The sequence below is a fragment of the Pseudopipra pipra genome, chromosome 1 (genome assembly GCF_036250125.1).
Source record: "Pseudopipra pipra isolate bDixPip1 chromosome 1, bDixPip1.hap1, whole genome shotgun sequence".
Lineage (NCBI taxonomy): Eukaryota > Metazoa > Chordata > Aves > Passeriformes > Pipridae > Pseudopipra > Pseudopipra pipra.
Genome location: NC_087549.1, coordinates 100958722 through 100981336, shown reverse-complemented (window position 1 = coordinate 100981336; position 22615 = coordinate 100958722). Strand labels below are relative to the sequence as shown.

The window sequence follows — 22615 nt, the reverse complement described above, 5'->3', positions numbered from 1 at the left end:
TAAATGCTTCCATTTCAGAAGCCAGAGCTTGCTGGACAAACAGCTCCACTTTCCTCACCTTCAAAAAATTCTCAAGTAAATGGTTTCCTTTATTAGCCTCAGTGTCTGCCCATTGGGTGCTAATAATGCCAGTTGTTTTGTTTGGAGATTAATTTCCTTTGCTTTAAATGTGAGTCAGACACCAGTACGCTCTGTGCTTCTGAAAATAGCAACAGCTGCAGAGTATATTTGGATGGACCATCCAGCCAGTGCTCCAACTGAGAGAAGGTTTCCTCAAGGAATGCAAAGATTTGTCTGTAAAGACTCTTTAAGAACACTTAAACATCTCTGCTCTGTTTAAATGCAGCATTCAGAACCTTTACAAGGTGAAGTCCCAATACGTCAAGGATCTCAAAAAGCAGTGAACTACTAGGAGAAGAAAGACTGCTGAGAAGATTTGAAACCCTGCTCAGTCTGGTGGATGGATGCAGTCTTTTACACACAACTGAAACTAGTCTTTCTGGGGAAATGACTTCCATGCATCTCCAGGAAGACACAAAGACTAGCAGCCCCCAAACAAGCTAGCTGTAGCACAACATCAGCTGGCATGTACCTGTACACCAGGGCCAGGGTACAGCACAGTGCAGAGGCAACTGAGTGTTCAGCTAGGACAAATTGCCATGTTGCCATAGTACAGCAGCCTAGCTGGTGGAAGACCCAGAAGGATGAGTATGACCATGAAAGTGCCAGAAGAGGTAAGAGGAGAAGAAGAAAGGAGGCCCTGGAGGCACTAAAACTCAAAACCAACAATTTCTCAAGCAAAGTTTAAACCTGTGTGGTTCACAGAATTACTGCAGTGACAAAAAGAAGAACGCAAAACCAAAAGGAGAGTGTTGAATCACAGCAGCTTTTGCAATGGGTAAAAAGCATTTGTGTGTGTAGTACATGAGTACCATGACTTTCTAGATAGAGAAATTTTTACACAAGTACTTGCTTGTTCTTCTCATGAAATCACCTTTATCAACCCACAGAAATATTTACAACACTGTAAGAATACACAGAAATACAAAACTGTCAGTAGAACAAGGTGTTCAAAACTTTCTGGATCTGTTTGAAATGAACAGAGGATGAAATAAGCAAAATATTCTGAACAGATCACAAAGCTGAACTCTATTTAGCTGACTGCAGGGGAGTTTCCATGCTTTTAGTTTAGAGCTGAGACATAGGTCTTGCCAGTACCTTCTGGAGATCCACCTAAGATCAATACTTCAATTGGCTCACTCTAAGCAGATGATGGGCATGAAACTTCTTGAATAAATGTCTTTTGTACTTGCCTATATCACTTGTTGCCTTGCAATGAAGATTATCTCACTCCCTATTGATACAAAAAATTAGGAAATTTTAGACAATGGATTCAAAGCACTGCATTTGCTCACCATTTATAAAGTATTTCTTTGTCAAATTGATTACAAACTAACTTGGGAATAGATTCAGTCAGTGACACATTGCACAGTATCATATGCTGAAGAAGGCTAGATAATTTCAGCAAAACAAAAAACCTCAGTGGGATTACTGGTGTCATAATCTTGGTCAAGTTTTCTTGATTTCAGGATTCAATAAGTATGAGAAAAATATAACAGGTCTCGGGAACACATCACAAAGACAGACCATGAGTATAGTCCTTGCAAACTTATCCCAACTGCCTTCATCAAACCAACAGAGAGTTGGTTGTTACCTCTGTATCTTAAATATGTATAAATATGTCAGAGTATCAGTAAACACGAACATTTCTTCAAAGCTGATTTTTCCGTAGTTAGAAACTAACCAGTGAATGAGGCTGGAGGGAAAGGGAAGGGGCAGTTTGTTTTTTGTGACTATTGGAGTCTCAGACATCTGTGTACATATTCTCCCTCATTTGCAGCTGAGTATTTCAGCCTTTCTGCTTTTCTTTTCTCTGTTGTTATAAAAGTGTTGAGTTTCCAAATACATTATTTAAGATTAGTATGAAAATTTAATCTAAAGGAGGTTCTGGTTTTGCTATCTTAGAGTTTGCTATTACTTGGAAGATTTTTGTGCTGTTGTCATCTCCTCACTTCCCTTCTTCCCTCTTTTTATTGTTATTTTTTTTCTCACTCATCATCTTCCATCAGCTGCAGTTATTGTAGGTAGGCTTCTATGACAAAAGGGACTGTTCAGGAAAGAGTTCTGAAAACAGTCAGAATAATTTTACAGTAAGAAAATCTCTGGGGCATTTCCTGTTTTTCTGTTCCTATTCACACACAAACAGAACAGTAGAAATCATTGAGAATTCTTCTATTCCTATAGTGTAGCTCTCCCTTTCCAGGTCTGGCTGTGCGTACATTCATCTTATCCATATCTCTAAAACATACAGTGAATGTCAGCACCAGAAGCTAACCTTTTTTTGGAGCCAGTTAAACATATGGTGCTGATACAGAGTGCCTTATTCTGGTAGTCAAGCAGAGTAATTGGCTACTTAGTACTTAGACATATCTGATTTTATACACCGTATAATCAAGTTTCTATGAGTCCAAAGATTTAACTGAATGGCAACTCTATAAGAGGTGCTAACTATCCTTTGAAGTTACAACACGCTAACCATTCAAAAACTCATATATTTTTCCATGTAATAACACTGAATATTCACAGGAGAAGCATATTTCGAGAAGTTATTTTCCCAGAAGGAAAGGTTTCAAAGTCTTCAACTTGTGTCATGATATAGCCCGTCTTTCACCTCTGGATTCCTTTGTCTCAATCAATTGACACAATGAAAGACAAAATCAGATTATCATTATCTTTTTTTCATCATTTTAAAATGAAGGGATGAAAGTCTTCCGTCATTTGCCTGACCTACCACTTCCTGAAATGGAGCTCAACTTTGGAAAATCCTTCTCTGGTTGTTGTCTTCTGCAAATAAGTGATGACTCTTGTTCTGCAGTGGTAACCACTGTAAATCTGGAGCATAATCACTGATGACAACAAAGAATTCAGGTCCTGGAACCTGAAGTGTGGTTTTACATCTTTCTACACAATTACTAAAAGACTCCCTAAAAAAAAGAGTTTTGTAACTACAATCCAGCCCATTGAACTATGTAAAGAATAGTGATAAAATTAGAGCGGAGTATTATGGAATAATCTGACAAGAATAAGTCTGAGACTTTTAGCTGGTGTACACTGCACTGGATTATTAATTTCTGATCAGATACCAAAGTACCTCACCCAAGTACACCTAAGCCAGTCACTTTCATTTAATTTGCCTTCTGAGAGACATGACAGCATCTGTACACCTTGAGATGTAATTGCTGTTATCCTTCAGAGTTTTTTTAAACAAACACAATCATCCTCCTGAATTACTAACTTTCCATGACAATTTTTTGAGGCTGCATTTTTTTAAACTAATATCTTTCAGACAGATCCTGAATAATGTAAGAGGATAAAGCCTCTATGAAAAAATCAAGAATTCAGAAATGAAATTTTAGCTGTCAAACTTGGTTGATCTTTATTCCCTTAATATTCTTCAAACAAACCCCATTTCACTCTATTTCATAAAGAACATTACCTTAGAGGCCATAATATCTCTGAATTTTGTTCTAGATTGATTTTTAAGTTAGAGCATTAAACATTAAAAACCCCCCACATTCTAAGCAGCTATTATGAGGAACTGCTGCCAAACGCATGCTCCTTCCTTTTTTTTTCTTTAAATGTTTGTGCAGAAGAAAATTATTTCAGATTCAATCCTCAAGACAGATTTACAGGGGTAAAACAGCCTTTCTCTGCAGGATTTAGAATGGAAAGACAAATTTCATGGAGGAGATCTTCCCACTGCTCTGATTCAGCAAAGTACTCAAACAACCATATATAAAGTGCAACAGCAGTTCCTCTGGAACTATTTCTGAGTGTCTCTTGTTTGCATATTAAAGTGTCTCAGCGTTCTTGGCAATATGACAGAGCATTCTTCAAGTTCTTAATTATTTCTTAGGGAAGCTCGAGAAGTATTACACTTGCTGCAGAAATGCTTTAGAAGTGGCTAGAAGGCCAATGACCCCATTCACATTGCTTAAGATGAGGACAGGGGTTCTGTGCTGAATGAAGTACTGTCCTGCATTTTGGCCACAACAACCCCATGCAGCGCTACAGGTTGGGCACAGAGTGGCTGGAGAGCAGCCAGGCAGGAAGGGATCTGGGAGTTTGGATTGACAGGAAGCTGAACATTAGCCAGCAGTGTGCCCAGGTGGCCAAGAAGGCCAGTGGCATCCTGGCCTGCATCAGGAACAGTGTGGCCAACAGGACCAGGGAAGTGATTCTTCCCCTGTACTCAGCGCTGGTGAGGCCACACCTGGAGTACTGTGTCCAGTTCTGGGCCCCTCAGTTCAGGAAGGATATTGAGGTGCTGGAGCAGGTCCAGAGAAGGGCAACAAGGCTGGTGAAGGGCATTGAACACAAGTCCTATGGAGAGAGGCTGAGGGAGCTGGGGTTGTTGAGTCTGGAGAAGAGGAGGCTCAGGGGAGACCTCATAACTCTCTACAACTACCTGAAAGGAGGTTGTAGCCAGATGGGGGTTGGTCTCTTCTCCCAGGCAACCAGCAGCAGGACAAGAGGGCACAGTCTTAAGCTGTGCCAGGGGAGATTCAGCTCAGACATCAGGAAGAAATTCTTCACAGAAATGGCAATTGGGCATTGGGATGGGCTGCCCAGGGAGGTGGTGGAGTCACTGTCCCTGGAGATATTTAAGATGAGACTGGATGTGGCACTTAGTGGTATGGTCTAATTGACAGGGTGGTGTTGGGTCAAAGGTCGAACTTGATGATTTCAGAGTTCTTTTCCAGCCTAGTGGATTCTGTGATTCTGTGAATTCTAGCTTCTTTTCTGGATGTCAGTACACAGCATATTTGTGAACAAACTTTGGGTTTTCATAGCTATTTACATGACAAGGATCAAAGAGGAAAGAACATTAAAAATACTTATTCCACAATTTATTAGTAACTCTTTAATGCTTAGAAAGAACTGACAGCAAATGAATTCTCATTCCTTTACTGCTGTTCTGAAAGTGTCCCAGTCATGCAGCTGCCTTACCAGTACTGGCTAAGCTCAGCCCAGGGGGAATGCCAGACCTCTCACACTGGTGTCTTTTATTAAATCTAATCCCAATTCCTACAAAGTTTAGGAGATAGCATTTGAACTAAAACTGCCTCAGAGCACTTGGTTCTCTCCTTTCACTTCTGCTGTCTGCCACATCCAGACTTCCCTCAGAAGGGTAGCTGTGAACTAAAGAGAGAGATATGCCAAGGTAACTATGTAGAAACATTGTCATTGGTACCTACCATGCAAGGTTTTACTTATATTGTTTGTACATCTGCAAGTGAGAGGTGACCCTGGGAACCTAACAGTGGAAAGTGCTTCTGCTGACCTGTACATCACAGATGACAAGTGGAAATACTCAGATTCCGTTGAGATTTACAATGAGACCAGAGGCTATATGAGAGTTAAGACTTCAGATTCAGTGCTAGTACAACCCTCTTGAGGTATGTTGTCTAGATAATCACACTTCCTCCCTACTCCAAGTATAATTTATTTGTGCATTTGCTTTGTTCATAAACCTTAATGACTTTCAATGCACAATATTTAGCAGGCATATAGTGTGTACAGTTAGTGTGCATACATTACAGCTGTACCAAGACAATAAAATGTAACAGAATCTCCTCTGAAAATATCTGTGTCTCTGTATGTCAATAATCTGCATACAAAGGAGTCCCAAAGTACTCACTAGTGTGATAGACTGGGCATTAAGTGATGCATAAGTAGCCCTTTAGACAATACACAAAAGAAGCTTTAGAAACATTATGCTCTACTATAAGAAAAAGCTCAGCAAGCAAGACACATTTCTCGCAGATTTTTATGTCTATTATCTAAACCATTAAAAAAAATCAGATTTGATGCTATTTAGTGGAAGCTCAGATTAATGCAGGTTTCACTGGCCACATGGCAAACAGAGTTTCTTGTAACCAATTCCCTTAATTGTCTAAAAAAGGATTGCTTAATTATTAAGCTAATGCAGTTTTATTTCTGCAGGAAATGGAGCCAAATCCATCAGTGCAAATAAAACATTTAAAGTGGTGTCTCAAAATTTAGAGAATATAATTAATAGAGGCTTTGCTGGTTTCTAAGTGCAATTCCACTGCCTAGTGAATGAGACTCCATTTACTTCACAATCTACCCTGCTGTTCAGAATCATACTTATAGGTACAGTCAAACTATTCTTACACAATATGAATATTGTAATGCACAAACAGCGAACCCTAAGAACATAGGACCCCTGGATCAGAGCTCTTCTGTTTCTGCTCAGGAGTTTCAAGATGGGCAGAGCCAACCATCAGTATGGGTGCCACAGTGGTTGGTCTATTAAAAAATATCCATATCACTGGAGTGAGCATCTACAAAAGGGACTAACTGGCATCGTTAGCTTTGGAGTCTATACTGAGAATTTTAGCAGAAGTATTTGGTTCTTAGCAGGATAGAAATTAGGACTGATTTCAAGAAGAGGGATAACCCATCCATCCCTTTCACATGTCCACCAGCAAAAGCTCTATTTCTTTAAGAGACAGTCAGGACAGGTAATGAACAGCTAACATTGTTGTCCCTTAAGTTATCATAAAGGGTAACTGCCAGGAAAATGCCATTTGCGAATGTCACATGATGAATCTGTGGAAAAAATTAGAGAGTTTTCTATGGGTTTTGCAATATGGAGTCTAAGAGCTTCTCAGAAAGCAACAACCTAGAACCATCATTAGGTATGCTTTTTTGGCTTATCAGGCCTTTTAGCTGTTCTAACCTGAATGCCTGCAAGGATTAAGTAATACAAGGTGGAATTTCTCAGCCTCTGTGGTCAAAAGGCATAACCTTCACTTGGTTTCTCAGTACAGTGAAAGAGAATGCACTTGCTGTTGTTAGACCATTAGAGATTTTTATGTAACATCCTACCTGCAGTGGATTTGGTGAAGTAAGAGGAGATGGAAGGCCGTGCCCTGGTGACTGGCTGGGTTTCTGAGGGGAGCTGGAGGACTGTGGGGCTGGAGGAGGTTGGCTCTGGCTCTGGGACTGTGTTTGGTTCTGCTGTGGTGGTGCTGATGGCTGTGGCTGTGGCTGCTGGGTCTGCTGGGGTGGCTGTGGAGTCTGTGCCTGCTGACTTTGCTGCTGCTGCTGGCTTTGCTGCTGCTGCTGTTGGTGCTGGAGCTGCTGAAGATGCTGAAGCTGTTGAAGCTGGGAGTTCAGGGATGAGGTAGCTGTGAATTGAAGAGAGGTCAGGGAGTTATGCAAGTTTCAGTAATACCTATTGTGTTAAAGACATTTGGATTAAATTCTTGTTCTGTTACACTGGGGTTCACACTGCTCACTGAGAACAGGTGGCCTCAAACTTCAGGATGTGGCAGGAAATTGTTCCCATAAAAAATAACCTGTGGTTCTGCCAGTATAATTCTGTGGTAAGAGCTTGACTTCACTAGGGGCAATGAAACTAAACTTTGAAAGGGTTATAGGTCTGCCCACAGGATGGGGGTCAGAGCTGACCAGCAGCCTTTGCTCAGACAAGCTTACCAGCGAAACCAATGGGAATATTACGTGCCTACAACAGCTTGTCACTGTACACAGTATAGTAAAAACTCATAATATGAACTGGTGCTGTTATATAAAGGAGGAGAAAGCCAGAATTGTAAAATAAAAGATGCTCTGAAAGGAGATTTGTCATGTCATTATACAACAGATATCAGGAAATAAAACATTGAGCTGTGAAATTTTGGTTGAAATGCCTAGGTAGCAAAAATGCCCAATAAAATATGTGTATCTCTGAAATAAGAACTGCTCCTTATAATTCACAGCTAAAAGCTATGCATTCCTTCTTGTGACTTGCAATGCTCACTTACTCCTGGTAGTAAAGACCTGCTGTGTTTTGCTAGCCTGTGCTCCAAATATGAGGCTTGGAAATGAGTGTCTCATGTTAACCTGCTGGCACAGAGGAGCAAGCCTTATTTCCCAGAGACACTTTCAAATTGACTCGGGCATTCATTAAATTCAGAAAGGCAGAAAGTGTGTCATAAGGATGTCACTAAGGAAGAACAGCTTCAAGCAGCAGCTAGAGCATCACAAGAGCCTGATGCTTTCTGGGGTTATGCCCTGAAAAAGTCACCTGGGTCTCCGGCCTTACCCACTTTAATCAACATCTCAGGGATTGTGTTAGTTAGCTACAAGATCCCAAGAGGAGCAGCTTGCAAGGTCATTACACTATTTTTCACTCTGTATACTGCTTTGCCAACACCACCCTGTATTCTAATTTCCAACCACAGAAGCCAAAGTAAACTGGGAATGAATCAAATTTTTTATTTCTAAAATGGCATTCAGATTTCATGGCCAGAAACTCCATTCACCAAGTTATTTGTGGACTGGCAGATAAAGACAAGTCATCTCCACTTTCTTTTCATGCCAACATCCCTATTTCAGCTTTCTAGATGTCTGTGCCCTGGGGTTGAACCTGAGGTCTTGGTACGACTTATGAAATCAATGAGCCATAAACTGGAATAAGCAAAAGAAAAAAGAAAAGAAAGTGGAGAAAGATGAGGCAGAATGGGTAAACCAGAAAAGGCTGTGTGAAGAAAAAGTGTGAGGCTTGATAGGAAGAGCTGTTGGTTATCCATTCTTATACTCATAGCTGCTCTAAATTTTCTTTCAATAGATGTGGGAATCAAACTACAAATATGCCTTTACAAAAATTATGGCCATGTGTATGTGACTTCAACAAGGAACCTGAATAATGCAGAGAAGGAAGACCTGTAACACCAGTATATTTCCATCAGGAAAGTTCCATCAGAAGTTTTGTGTTTCAACATAAAAGAGAGTGACCATCAGATTAAAAACATGCATAGTATCTCATGCAAAAGAAATCACTCTGGAGAAGTAAGGATCCACTCTCATTAATTTCTTGATGAGAACTTGTACTAATGCCCCAAAGCCAAGAGGGTAGTAAGTGGAAATATAATCTAAGGCATAGGACGGTTTGAATACAAGAAAGCAACTGCATAGACGAATACTAACCATAGCATGAAACATCTCAAATTTCAAGGAAAACTATTCACCAGTTTTATCTGTAGGTATGTACACAGAGGCAGAAAGATCCTTCCCATTCCCATGAGGAAAAAAGAAATCTAGACCAGCTCTTTATTTTGTGCAGGCCATTTCTTCACCTGTGATAGCTTAGCAGACTGGATGACCTACTGATAACCAGAAACAAGACCTCAAATATAACAGTCCCTTATTGCATTCACAGACTCCAATAGAGAAATGAATTAAATGACATTCCACAGAAGAATGACTTCTAATCCACATGGCTCATGAAGAGGAACGAGGGATCGTTTTATATCTTATGAGCACAATTGGACAGGATGAGACAAAACCTTCTTATCTAGGAGTAGAAAAGCTTTGCCTTCAGTACTGCTCAATACTTGAATGTTGGTGAATGCAAGAATATTGATAACTCTACTATAGAAACTTTTGTGCTGGAAATGAAGACATTCTTGCTGGGGTGGAAGGTACTCCCTGAAGGAAAACCTTGTTGATGGAGGAAAGTTACTTCATGGAAAAGTTTCCAGGTTCGTTGCCAGCAACTGCACAAAATTATTCAAATAACTTCTTGAGTTTCCATATAATTCCTTTAAAAAGCCTCTTTGAAACCTATCATCATGCTGAGCTTTAAATTGCATTGAAGTGCCTTAGTGAGGTATGACTGTTTAACATAGTGTTGCTAAACAAACGGATAAGGAATTGGAAGAAGGACTGTTAGATCGGGAAAGGCATTCTTCTCAAAGTAGGTGTACTGCAGAGGTGGTTTTAGGGCTCTGTATCATGTCTGCAGTCTGTTGTTCATGCTGCTGGATTGCATTGCCTCTCATGGTGTGGGTATCCACAGCAGGGGTTGTGTCATATTATTGTTTGCCATCAAATCCAATCCAACTCCCAGAACTTGCTTGCGTAGCTCATCCATTATAAATCATATACCTGTCTAACATTTGTCACTTTCTGCAGAGCTTGGAGTCTGATGGAATTTCAGGTGGTACAACAGTGCTATGTCTGCATGTATAAAAGATAACATGCACTGCCTACCTCACAGGAATCTTTTTTATGACTTACTGGCTAACAGCTGGGTAAAACTTTGACATATTTAAGTGAAAAGTGCTTACTTTCTTTCAGAATTGCATTCAAGAATTAAAGAGGCTTGCAAAGAATTGCAGAAAGTTCTTTCAGTGGTTAAAAAAGTCAACATAAAGTGTCACTTTAAAAGAGAGACAATTAAATTAAAATGCACGCAAGCTATGAAAAAAGAGAGACAATTTACTTAAAATGCATGCAAGCTATGAAAAACCATGAGGAAAATCCACAAAAGCTGTGTGACATTTCAAATTTCCTTAAGAAGAATACATATTGAATATATGGTACGTATACATATCAGGTATCCAAGAAGACAGTAAGACGAACTAATACCTACAAGGAAGCAATGGCACAAGGTATTTTCAAACCCAGGACTCAACTAGAATTTCTTGATTGCTGTGGTGCCATGACAGACCTCCCATGGGATCACACCATAGTTTATGATCCTACGTTAAGCGGATTATGGTTAGTCACAGTATCAAAGCATTTACATTAGAATAAGAGATATGGAGTTAAGTGGAGCAAATGGATGGTCAAGAGGCAGCAAAAGCAAACTTTCTGATCTCCCAGGTCATCTATATCTATACTTGTCATAGACCTCAGGTGAAGTTATGACCTAAGGAACACACTCCTTCTTGACTTTCTTTGGGGGATACTTTAGGCACAGTGGTGCCATGAATTTACAAAATTTACACAAAATGTGTTGTTTCATATTCTGTTTCTCTGCTGGTTACCTTCAGAGAAAACTGAAATGAAACTAAAACGCCCCTATGTCAATTAGAGTGTTGCAATGGGAAAAACTCACCTCTGATGCAAACATGCTGAAATAACCAGTCTGATCCATAATGAGGGAATGACTGAGTCTTTGTTTTAGCAGGAAAACTGAAAAGCCCCTGTCTTGTATTCCCAATCCTGATTGTATTAACTGAAAGTAGTAGCAATTGCCTGCTGCCTCTGGCTAACAAGTTATAATGTAAGCATGGAATATCCCTGGTTATATTTTAAATAAAAACATACATTTTAAAGCTTAATCACAATTCTTCAAAAAGCAAGGAACATACGTAGGCCCACAAATGTTTATATAATGAAAACAATTTAAAATTAGGACTCTTTTTATTTCACCTCTCCTTCACAATATGAACTCAGATTCTTAAGACCTCTCTAGCGCTTGGCAGAAGATCAAATTAATGTTCAGGGATTCAATTCATATCTAGAATCTGCTCCTGTGGATAAGCTTCACATAATGTCTGATTTATTTCATTAATGTTTTGTGCATGCTTGTTTCTGTGTAAAGAGGGAAAAGGGGTAGGAGGAATAAGAAATAATTTTAACTTACAAACTATTGTGCTACTCTAGCATCTATCCCCCTATTTACATAATTGCATAGTTGTTCTTCAGTGCCTTGATACAATGTATAATGGACTAAAAAGAAGAAAATCATACATTAAACCTTTTCCTATTTGACTGAGCACAGAACTTGACTCTTGCCATTTCAAGGGCTTAATGCCTTTTTCCACTTCCCCAGTAATGGAAAACGGATTTGCATTGCCTTAAACTGAAAAGTGTAACTAACTTAAGCATCTGGGCTTGCGTTTGAACTGACATGGGCTGCTTTTTTTTTCCACCCTGTTGTTTCTCTTCTAATGAGGTTTATGCGTTTCCTTTCTTTGAAACATATTTCTAAAGATTGAATACACACACTGAACAATATAATGCAAGTCTGTGTTTACATTGTCTCCCTCCTGGGTAATGAGGGGTAGGTTAGCCAAATACCCAACGTGTTTTTGCATATGCTCAAATTTTCTTTTTGAGAGAAAAAATGTGAGTTCTTTTAAATATGTTAGCATCCTCTTTGTGAAAAAAATCCCTGAAGGGTTGGACTTGTGGCTGAAGAGATTAGTAATGGGATACAGAGCATATTATTTCTAAATCACTGGTTCAAATCAAGTTTAGGTCAATATAAGGAACAAAAGTCATTGCACTTTAATGGTGCTTTTGCCTGTTTTCTACCTTATAGAAGATGTATTAAATGTATAGAAGTTGTATTCACACACCGATATCCAGAGACAGCATGCATTGGAAACAGTTTGCCACACAGTCAAGGCAATAAATTGATGGTCTTCCAACACATAATGAGGAAGATCATAAAGACTATGGCCTTGGATAGCATCAATTGAAATCATTATTTGCACTTTCAGCAGACGGGCTAAGGAGTAAAAGAGTAAGGAGACCAAGTCATCTTCTTGTTCCTAAAGGTGATCCCTCAAGGTTACAGCTGCAGAACACAGATGGGGTTATGGGGAGAAACTTGCATCGCCAATACTCCTCTATACCAATTCTGCAGATAAACAGAGGGCTTCACTTTCTACTGTTGTCATATCCAGCATCTTTCATGAGCACTAAATTCACTTTAAAGAATGTAGGCAATAAAAAAGGAAGTATTAAAAAGAAAACCATCATAATTTATATGGTGCCTGTGGTGTCTCCACATTTTGATGAATACTGGAACTTCCCTGACAAATGATCCACTGCATTAAATAAATCTGACACTTTTTTCCTTACCAAACCTTAAAATGTACAATAATGCACTAAAATCTTGAAGGAAAAAAAAAGAAGAAAAATTTGTTCTAGGTAGAGAGCTTGACTAAGTATCAGGGCAAGCATATTTGGAATAATTGCCATTTTAAGATGATCTAGAGGCTATTTTCCTCTAGTTTATGACAACACTCTGTGAGTAAAGTTCCCTGAGTGTATTTTAAAAATTGCATTAACCTATTTAAAATGCCCAAAGGCAAGAACAAGCTGGAGAAATTAGACTTTAATAAGCCATTTGCTTCCTCAGTTCAAATGGGACCTTAGGTTGCATATTGTACAAATGGCTGAAACATTAACTGGAGTCAGGGTATCATCAAGACACAGGGGATCAATCAGGGAATTGTCTTGGGATTCTCATGCAAAGACAGGCAATTAAACATAGTATGACAGCAGTGTAAGTGTTTGAATGCCAAAACCTGCGTGTTGAGCAACCAATATCTAGATCTTGTAAATTCCTATTTTACCAGTCAGATTTCTTTTTAGTGAAAACATGACTGTCTCAGAGATCAGGTGTAGGATCTTAACATTAAGTCCTTACATCAGATAAAAGCAGTTTTCTAATTACAGAGTGCAGAACTAATCTCAGATTGTCTAAGAACAGAATAATGTTAGAATGGTATTTTAATTTGAGTGGTGTAATATTCCTGCAGATTGGATTTCTAGACCATATAGAGCCCATAAGAATGTCCTATGGACCAGAATTTAAGCTAAACCCAATTTCTTGGGCAAAATTCTTCAGGATTCCTTTGAAACAAACAGGGGAAAAATTATCATCTGAAAGCAACAGAACCCAATATAAGATTTTACAGACAAAGGGATATGACAGGGAACAGATGAATGACACAAAGAAATTAAGTTTGAAACAACAGTCTGCTGATTTAGAGAACAATGACCATGATTTATAATGAACATTTGACAAAGTCTGGGCACTCTCTGCACATACAACCTTTAATGATAGGAACTGCAGCTTTTTTTTGCTCTCCTTGAGTCTTTCAGATGCTCTAATATTGATGGGAACCATAACTTCAATGGCACTTACGCAGACTAAGTGTTTGACGTGCCTCAAAGTAGCAATGTAGAAAAAGCAGTGCAACAACATACAGCCCCGGGAGTCTCAGAAGAGGTTGTCCAGAATCGTGTCCTGCAGTTCAGAGAGTCACAGGTCCCCATTCTACCAGGTGCCCTGCCATTTCTCCTGACAAGGTGGCTATGTGAGGTTTTGGGGCAAAGTCTTATCAAGAGAAGCTTATTGAACTGCCTAGTAGCTTCAAAGAGTGATTTTGCATTCTTTCAGATAATAGATCTGCAGTTGCATCTTCTATAATTGTTTATGGCAAATGGCTCTTCTGACAAAGAAATATTTATCCAGGTACAGCTTCAGCAATGGTTCTTTGAAGATCAGGAATTATAAGAAGTCTCTTCAAAGAGTCTTTGAAGTGAGTCATGTTTCCTTAACTAAAAGTGAAGTTACTGTAAGTGTAATGTACTGCGTGTTTTGTGCATGCATGTGTTTGGGTGGTTTGTTTTTTTTTTAACAATGCAATCAAATAGTGGATCAAAGTGTTTGTGGTTTAAAAGGTTGGTGTGTATGCTGAGTTTGTGAAAGTATCCTGAGAATGGCAAAGGACAATGTCACATCCCCCCAGCCTCAACTGAGGGAAGCAACAAAGGCTACTGTGCCTAGTTTGACGTGGTGTGACTGGTTGCTTTCATCTCTCAGACTCTCATTATAACTGTTTCTATCATTTTTCACTTCGAGTCTTTTCTGAAAGCTGGTAGACTTGAGACAACTCTGTTTTCTATTAAGAACTCCAAGATTTAAGCAGCTGTAAATTCTGTTCCCAGTACATGAATTCCAGCCAGAGAAGTTAGCTGAACAGCAGTGAGAAGAGGCCATGGAATGACTCAGAGAACAGCAACGTGTACATTAGAAGGAGAAAGGGAAAAAAATGCAGCTCAGCCCACTTCTTTTCTTTACAATCAGTAAAACTACAACAGCAGGTACAAGAACCAGGTGCAAAAGTAGCAGTTCTACCTTGCTGCATACAAATTCTCTGCTGGAGCACTGACTTGAGCTTCAACCTTGTTAGCAGGTTCTGTTTTTCTCAATATAGCCTTGAACTTCTGCTTTTAGCAAGACATGAAAAATTAAAAATGGTAGCAACATGGGGAATGGTGAAAAACATGGGGAAGAGAACAAAACAAAACAAAACGTGGCTGCAGTGCTTAGTCCCCATGTAGAGACTGAAAACCATTCTTCACCAGTTGGGACACATGTGCCATGTTGAACATGGCGTTCTTCATCAGTCACTAAAGAAAAAAAATGGACTAAAAAACTTTCTCTGAATGACACAAGGTACTGTTTAATAGCTGTGGCACAGAAACAATCTCGAGCACAGGTCACTGGGTTGGTGAGAAGGTTCTGTGCCAGGTGCTGTAATGTCAGGATGAGAGCAAAAGATTGAGGTGTTCTTTCTTTAGATAAGGAATCAATGTCACTCTAGACTACACAACTCCCTCCACATGAGAAATTGTAGAAGACCCGGGAGACAAACTTTAATTTGATAATCTGTCATACCACAGGCAATTCCTGAATGTATGTACCACTAGCAAGGTACATGATGCTTGCCTGCTGTTGACTCACAGCAGCTCTATTTTGCTGTCTTTAAGAATCTTCCTTGATTTTATTACATGCCATGAGTAGATAACACTGTATTTAGCTGTGTGCATTTCAAAACATACCACAGTATCTCTAGTCACATCCTTTTTGTAACATTTAAGCTGACTAGAGGTCAGTTTGCCTGTATCCCTTTTACTAGTTTATTTTACCTGCAGAAGAGATTCAAAACAAAGTTAAACAGTAGTTAAGCAGTGGTTCTGGGTTGTGCAGTTGATCATTTGCTACGGGTAGGCTGACTGCTCAGTTTTAATTTGCAGTAAAATGAGGGTGGCTGAATATCAGATTTCTTTCCTGTCTCTATAGCTCATCAGCCAAACATGTTGCTGCTTCAGATGCTAATCCTAGCTGAGCTCTGCTTGGCATCTATCGTCTTTGCACAGCAACAGCGAATTAGCTGCTCTTCGGGGGCTCATGTGCTCCCACCTACCTAATTTCCTGCTCACTATTGAAATAAACAACCTGGCTATTCACATAGACAAATTGCTCATCAGTATAGAATTTGTGTGGGAGATTTAGGGAGAAGATTTTATAGTCAATCCTCATTCACAGGCTGTGAAGTCAGTCACACTCCTGTGTTAGGATGAGAACCATGCACAGCTGAAGCGAAGGGCTGAGGTGTCCAAAAAAGCAGCTACACTGCACTGCCCAGTCAATGCACTGTCCACTTCATGGCTTCCAAAAGCACATCAGGAAACCCCATGCTTTTGATATTACATACATTTTTGTACACTGAAAAATAGCAGTTAATAGCAGGCCTTTGAAAAAACTCCTTTAAGATCTTACTTTGTCTATTAAGCTGCTTTTTCAGGGTTAATTATTTTGAATTTGAAAGGAATACACAGCAATTAATCAAAAAACTTCAACTTGAATAATGTATTTACTTTCATGGAGCAGGAGTCACCAGTTATATAAAGGGAACAAAATCCAAAGGATGAATTTACAATTATCCTTATCAATGAAAATACTTATTTTTCCAGACCAGAAAAAAAAAAATTGGTTGCTAGTCAGTGATTCTCAAAAAAAAAATCTAACAGGAAGCTAGTCTTTGCTCTCCTTAAGGGAACATTGCCCTAATTTTAATATTCGGGACAATGAAATATTTTAAATAAGGGTTTAGGTCTCATCAGCTGCACATTAGCTATACCAAACCTAAATGATATTGTCAATGCATGAAGGCTGTTATAGATACTAAACATCTATATAACATCTGCTGTTAATGTTATCCTTTTAAGAATTATAATAGAATCCTCTAGAACTTGCTCTAAAATTACAAAAAAATTCATAAGAGAATGTATCTTAACAGGTGTATTTTATTCCTCCTGTAGAAACAGACTGGTAGTGATGTATCCAGGTTGTGTGAAATTTCCAAACACCAACTATCATTTTCTCTTAAAATTTTCTTCTGTTATATTACTCTTTTCTTAAAATAATGCAAAAACTAACTTTAACTGTGGACAAATAAGAAAATTTTGATGATAATGAAAATATTGATCCTAATGTGAAACTGATTGCTAATGTGTAGCTATAGATAACGGTGGTTGGTGAGGGGGAGGGCAAAAGGAGAGAACTTGCTGTTCAAAAATTTCCTTACTTTTAAAATTAGTGAATTTCTCATCCTCCTGTGGAAGCCCATTGACAGGTACAGGAGAAAATAATATACCTATACTGGGCAAACACCTTTACTAGATTCACTTCACTAACTCCAATGCCAATTAAATAGACATAAGCTTGTTTCAAAATAGAGTATTTGAATGAAAAGTCTGGACCATTCAACAGTACAAAACAAAGAAACACATGTCAGTGCTGATACAAGATATAGCTTTTTGCTTAAATTGACTTCTGATTTCAAAAGTTAGTGGAAAAAATGCTTCTCAAGGGGGATGAACTTTCTATCATAGCAACACTGAGATCAAAAGTTGGCACAGTTAGTGCACATGGAAATCTGAAACCGCTACTTTAGATTTGTTTTGCCAAGTTTTAACTAAGTAGATACAAAAAAAATGTTCCTTTCATTTTCAGTGCCAGGGATTTTGTCTTTACTCGGTTGATTTTAATAGCTCGCTCAGAAGCTTGGAAATGAATGTTTTTTCCATCATCAATTTAAAACTTTTCCATTTGCCAGCTATAAATGTTTTTGCTACTGTGTGTTTTCAATGAAGCTGAAATGAAAAAGCTTTGATTTTCTATCCAAGGGCCAGGGAGCATAGGGCAAACTATTCTTTCATCTCCATCCCTGAGACAGAGCCAGGTCCAGCACCACGTGACCACAACATCACTCCATTCTTTCCCTTTCTACCAGAGTCTTCAAAAAGGCAATTTTTGGACTCATATTTGTTCTAAAGACTACCTGGAATGACCCGCTCTACAGAGGTCTATTGAGGATGGCAATTCCAATGGCCATCATCTCCAGTGGTTGAATCACTGTTCTTCTCATACAGAGCCTTCTCTTTGTGCAGATACGGCCCCAACAGCTTTCTTCCTTGTCCAGCTGTAGATATTTACTTCTTTACAGCTTATGGAACTATGATGGCACTCCAGCAATCCTCATCTTTGAACAGGGAACTGAAGCAAATGCAAATTTGGCTAAGCATTATTCTCAAAATATTGTTCATGTGATTATGGGCAAAAGCGGCTTTGTAAGTTCCTGCCTTTATTTTTTCAGGAATGTTTAAGGATATTTTTTGCCAATAGCTACCCAATCATTAGAGCTTTTGAGAAGTCCATCAGAAAAACATCTAAAAAGATAAGACCCATAAGTGAAGGCAAGTGTTCTATAAGCAATCATCCAGTGCAAAACATTTCATTAGGAGATTTGCAGCATACACTGCTGACCATTTTAGGTATTTGGATTATGGATCACATAGATAGAAACTAATGCCAGGAAAGCATCTTATGCTTTAAAGTTTTGCACTGGAAAATTAAGAGAGGAAACCAAGAACATAAGACCTCTGACAAAAACAGAAGTAATTTCCTTTTTTTTTTTTTAATTATTTTTTGTAAGCTGTGGCATTCTTAAATAGATTAATTGTAACACCCCTTAATTATCTCACACAGTGATACATGTCTGAGCTCACACGTCTGACTTCGTGCAAAAATAGTGCTAGGAGTTTTGCCGATTTAACTGATGTTGCAATGATTTTCAGATTTAATTAGAACATATCCACAAAGCAGTTAGGCTTTAGATGTCTGCACGATTCTATCACTTTCTCAGCTGCAACTGGGAGTGGCCTTTTTGCCAGGTACTGTCTGATGGGTGTAAAACTGCATGTCACTTGGCTGAGAGGGCTCGGTTTCCCCCCCCATAAGAGCATTCTAAAGAAATAGCCCTGGGAAGACCACAGGGAAAATGTGCAAGGCACTGCCTGCGTCTTGTGCCAGTATGGGTATGAATACAGAGCACACGCCACAGAGCAGCTCTCTACTGCTGAAATTCAGAAGAGTGCCGTTGGCTTACATACTGATCTGCAACTTTAATCTTCCCGCAGAACACTTTAATCAGAAACTGCTTTCATAATTTGTAAACACTGCCAAATGTTTGATTCCAGGCTGTTTAAGTGATCAAACATTTGGGTGGAAAATAAAATAAATAACAATCAAACAATCAAGCAAAGAAAGCATTTATAAATAATTAAATATGCTGTACTGACACATACTATTCCCATCTGGATGTTGCACTTCCAAGATATAAAGCACAGTTTTATTAATGTGGAAAAAAATTTAAAAATGTCCTGTATGACAGAACAAGTCAGATCAGAAACAGGGACTTGAGAGTGACTGTCTTATAGGTGAAGATCAGCACCTGGGAATCCACTTCCTATTTCTGAACCTACCATATCTTCACCACCCCAGGCACAGCAGTTTCCTGTTCTATAAAAGACAAAGAAAGATAATAAACTTCACTTCCCTCACCACAGGAAGCTAAATTAGTGAAGTACAGCAAGGTGTGCTAAAATCCTCAAAAAGAAGGAGGTCAAAGATACACAAAATTTTGTTTCCCCACAGAAAAGATTTTTATAGAGCTACCACCTCTATTGTGTTAATGAGAGATAGGTGGTTTAAAAGCACCCATTTATTTTATTTTTTCCTACCTTTTGATATTGTCTGGGTAATGCCCATAAGACTTTTTGAGATCTCCAACAATCAGAATGTCTTTTAAGATGAACTCTCAGCTCAGGCATATTTTGGGCACTTGCCTCACACCAGATTTAGATGATGCCTTAGAATGAAAAACAATCCCAGACTTCCAGGAAGACTAGTACTTGGATTTCATTGCATGCCGCGATGAGCACCTCTATAATCAGAGACATACTGATGGAACTAGCTAAACTAAACTAGCTAACGATAATAATAATTTAAAAAATCCAAAACAAAATTACAAGACATCACAGGTAATAAAGTGATTCCTCCAATACAGTAAGATAGGCCAAAAAAACAGGAGGATGACAAAAGAAAATGAAGAAAGGAAAACAAATTCAAGGGTGATAACTATAGGACCCTGGTGGGCTTGTTATATGAATAGACTGCAGGCAACCACATCCTGCTGCCTTGATGCTTCATAAATTCTGTCATCTTATTAAGAAGCTGAAGACTACTGACCTCACTTCCTCTGCTAATAAGACTGTGCTGCTTTGTGCCAAGACTTTTATGATGCTTATGAAATTTGAAGCATTGTGCAAGCCTCCTTCCTTCCTACACTAGTGATTACTACCTCCCAAATTACAGAAGAACAAATGGGAAATGGAGACTGCTCTCCCTCTTTTGTGCAACAGTCCCTTCTTTCCCTCTTCCTAATCCCTTCCAAAATATTTCTCAGGCTCTCGGGATCAGCAATGCTAAGGCTTGCTTGGTTTTGTTTCTGAATATATTACTAGTAATCATAGTAATAAACCAAGAAATATGAGTAGATTTTATGATGTTCACATATAGGTGTGACATTTATACATGCCAGGAAGACTTCCATGCATTATAAAACCTGTGCAGGCAATTTTCAGCCCTTTTGTCCACTGAGAACACAGAGCAAGTATCAGAGGGCCAAAGAGAGAGCAGCCACATAGGTGTTTTGGAGGTACTCTCCAAGCACAAAGCCTACACAAGCTGTGTACTCAAAAGCTCTCCTTACTGCAGTTCAAAATAGGAGAAAACAGCTACTGCTCTTAGCACTTAATTCTGAAGAGCAAAATGTGCAAAGGCAACTGAGCCCAGGTCCAGCCCAGTGGCTACAGCCACTCACGATCATGAAAAATCCAGGGAAAGGCAGGCCTTGTTCTCTCCATATTTTGCGTCATTTTCTTCCTAATCTAAAAAGGCACAAGACGAATCAAGGCAGCCATTCCTTCCTTACACATGACAGGGCAAAAATATGTTCACACCACAGAAACCACAGAAGGCTTGTCCGTCAGCTGCTACAGCTTTGAGTGTTCACTCATGTAAGTGTGTACCAAGGAATATGCCTTTAAACTTTTACAGTATGTAACTTAAAAAAAAAAAAGATCAATCATTATTTCCTTTGCCCATGAGACTAGGTAGGTCCATAATAATCCCTGGCACTGGGGGAAAAAAACCCACCAACCCCTGTAGACCCCTCTTTTTCCCTCAAACATCCTCTTTTCCTTAAAAGCTAAAAACCTCCAATGGCTACCTCTTGCAGCTGGTGAACTACCTTACAGATGCCCTTTCTGACTAGCTTTACCTTTACTATCTCAAAGCAAAAATGCTGCAAATAAAAATATACAAATCAACACAGCTGGTGAGGACAGAAAGACCAAATTCTTCTCCAGCTTTCACAGAGAAATGAAAGCAGAGTCACTTCTGAAACCATGAGGAAAATGCAGCCTTTACTTACTAAGTTCTAAGAGCTTTATGTCCTGTGGATATGACTTCCTCTTTGCTTCAATTGTGTCGCTAACACTGTGCTCCACACTTGCTTTGCCACCCTTAATAGGTTACACAGCAGACGTCCACTGTCTAGACTTACAGTCCTTTCCAATAAGAAGAGTATGCAAACACTTAATCATGTATGCAGCAATAGAACTTGAATATAACAGTAAAAAAAAAAAACAAAGCAAAAACAAGATACCATAACAAGTCCAAAAATCCTGGTTTCTTCCTGCCTTTCTCATAGCTTTTGCATGAGATCAAATTTCATGTTTACTGTGCTGTCGCTCTTATTAAGCAAAGGCAGCTTATATTTAACAATTCCATTATTTTCTTTTCTACATTACATAAGACCACATTAGGAGCCTGCTGAGTGTTCTCAGGCAGATCCAATCTGTTTTGCCTTGCACAGTCCAGTGATTGACTTGACTGACATTTCAAAATGGCCCTGTAAAACATTAGGTACCACCACCAGCTGCTCAAAATGGCTCTTTGTGCCAGGGACACTGCACTGTGCACAGGGCACTTACAGGAGGAGGGTGCACACACTTGGATGATGTATTTCAAAAAAGGAAGGAAGGAAAGAAGGAAGGAAGGAAGGAAGGAAGGAAGGAAGGAAGGAAGGAAGGAAGGAAGGAAGGAAGGAAGGAAGGAAACAGAGAATAATAAACATCCAGAGTCAAATGTGAGTGGCACAGCTATAATTCTTTATGAAGCAGCAGGTAAGATTGATTGTCAAGGGTCAAAAGGCTAGGTCAAACTCTGCTCATTTGTCAGCTGAATGTCATTTCTGTTTTCCCTGTCGCTAGATAGCTTTAAAAAAAATTGCAACTCCTTCCTCATTATCTGGGACTTGACTCCCTTCCTGCAATCCAGTATTAATGAAACTGTACTTCAAGCCTGGCCTTCATCTTTAAGGTTCTTCTTCATGTATTTCTTCCCTTTCTTAAGTACTACAGAGCGAGGAAAATTTTAAAGATCACACACAGAGTAGCTGGAAAATTGCCACTACAGTGAAAATGATTTGAAAACATACATGAAGTATAAAAGTCTGAATGAACAAATACGTAATTAAATCATAGCAAGTCCAAAGCCCACACAACGATGTAATTGAATCATGGTTAAATCTGTGCACCTCATATGGAATCTTTAAAAAACCAGCATGAATATTTTGAAATCATTTATGAGGGGAAAAAAACACCCCTTTTTTCTTATAATTACAAGTTATGCACCACTGGAGTAATGCTACTACTGAAATCCATCAATTTACTGTGAATA

General features: G+C 39.0%; 1 protein-coding gene across 5 annotated transcripts in view; it reads right to left on the bottom strand.

Moving 5' to 3' along the window:
- Positions 1-22615, bottom strand: part of POU6F2 (POU class 6 homeobox 2) — a 312905-nt gene that overhangs the window by 95379 nt on the left and 194911 nt on the right. For all 5 annotated transcript variants that reach the window (XM_064668011.1, XM_064668022.1, XM_064668000.1 and 2 more), the window contains exon 5: positions 6976-7277. In XM_064668011.1, the coding sequence (XP_064524081.1) occupies positions 6976-7277 (302 nt within the window). The remainder of the gene's footprint in view (positions 1-6975; positions 7278-22615) is intronic.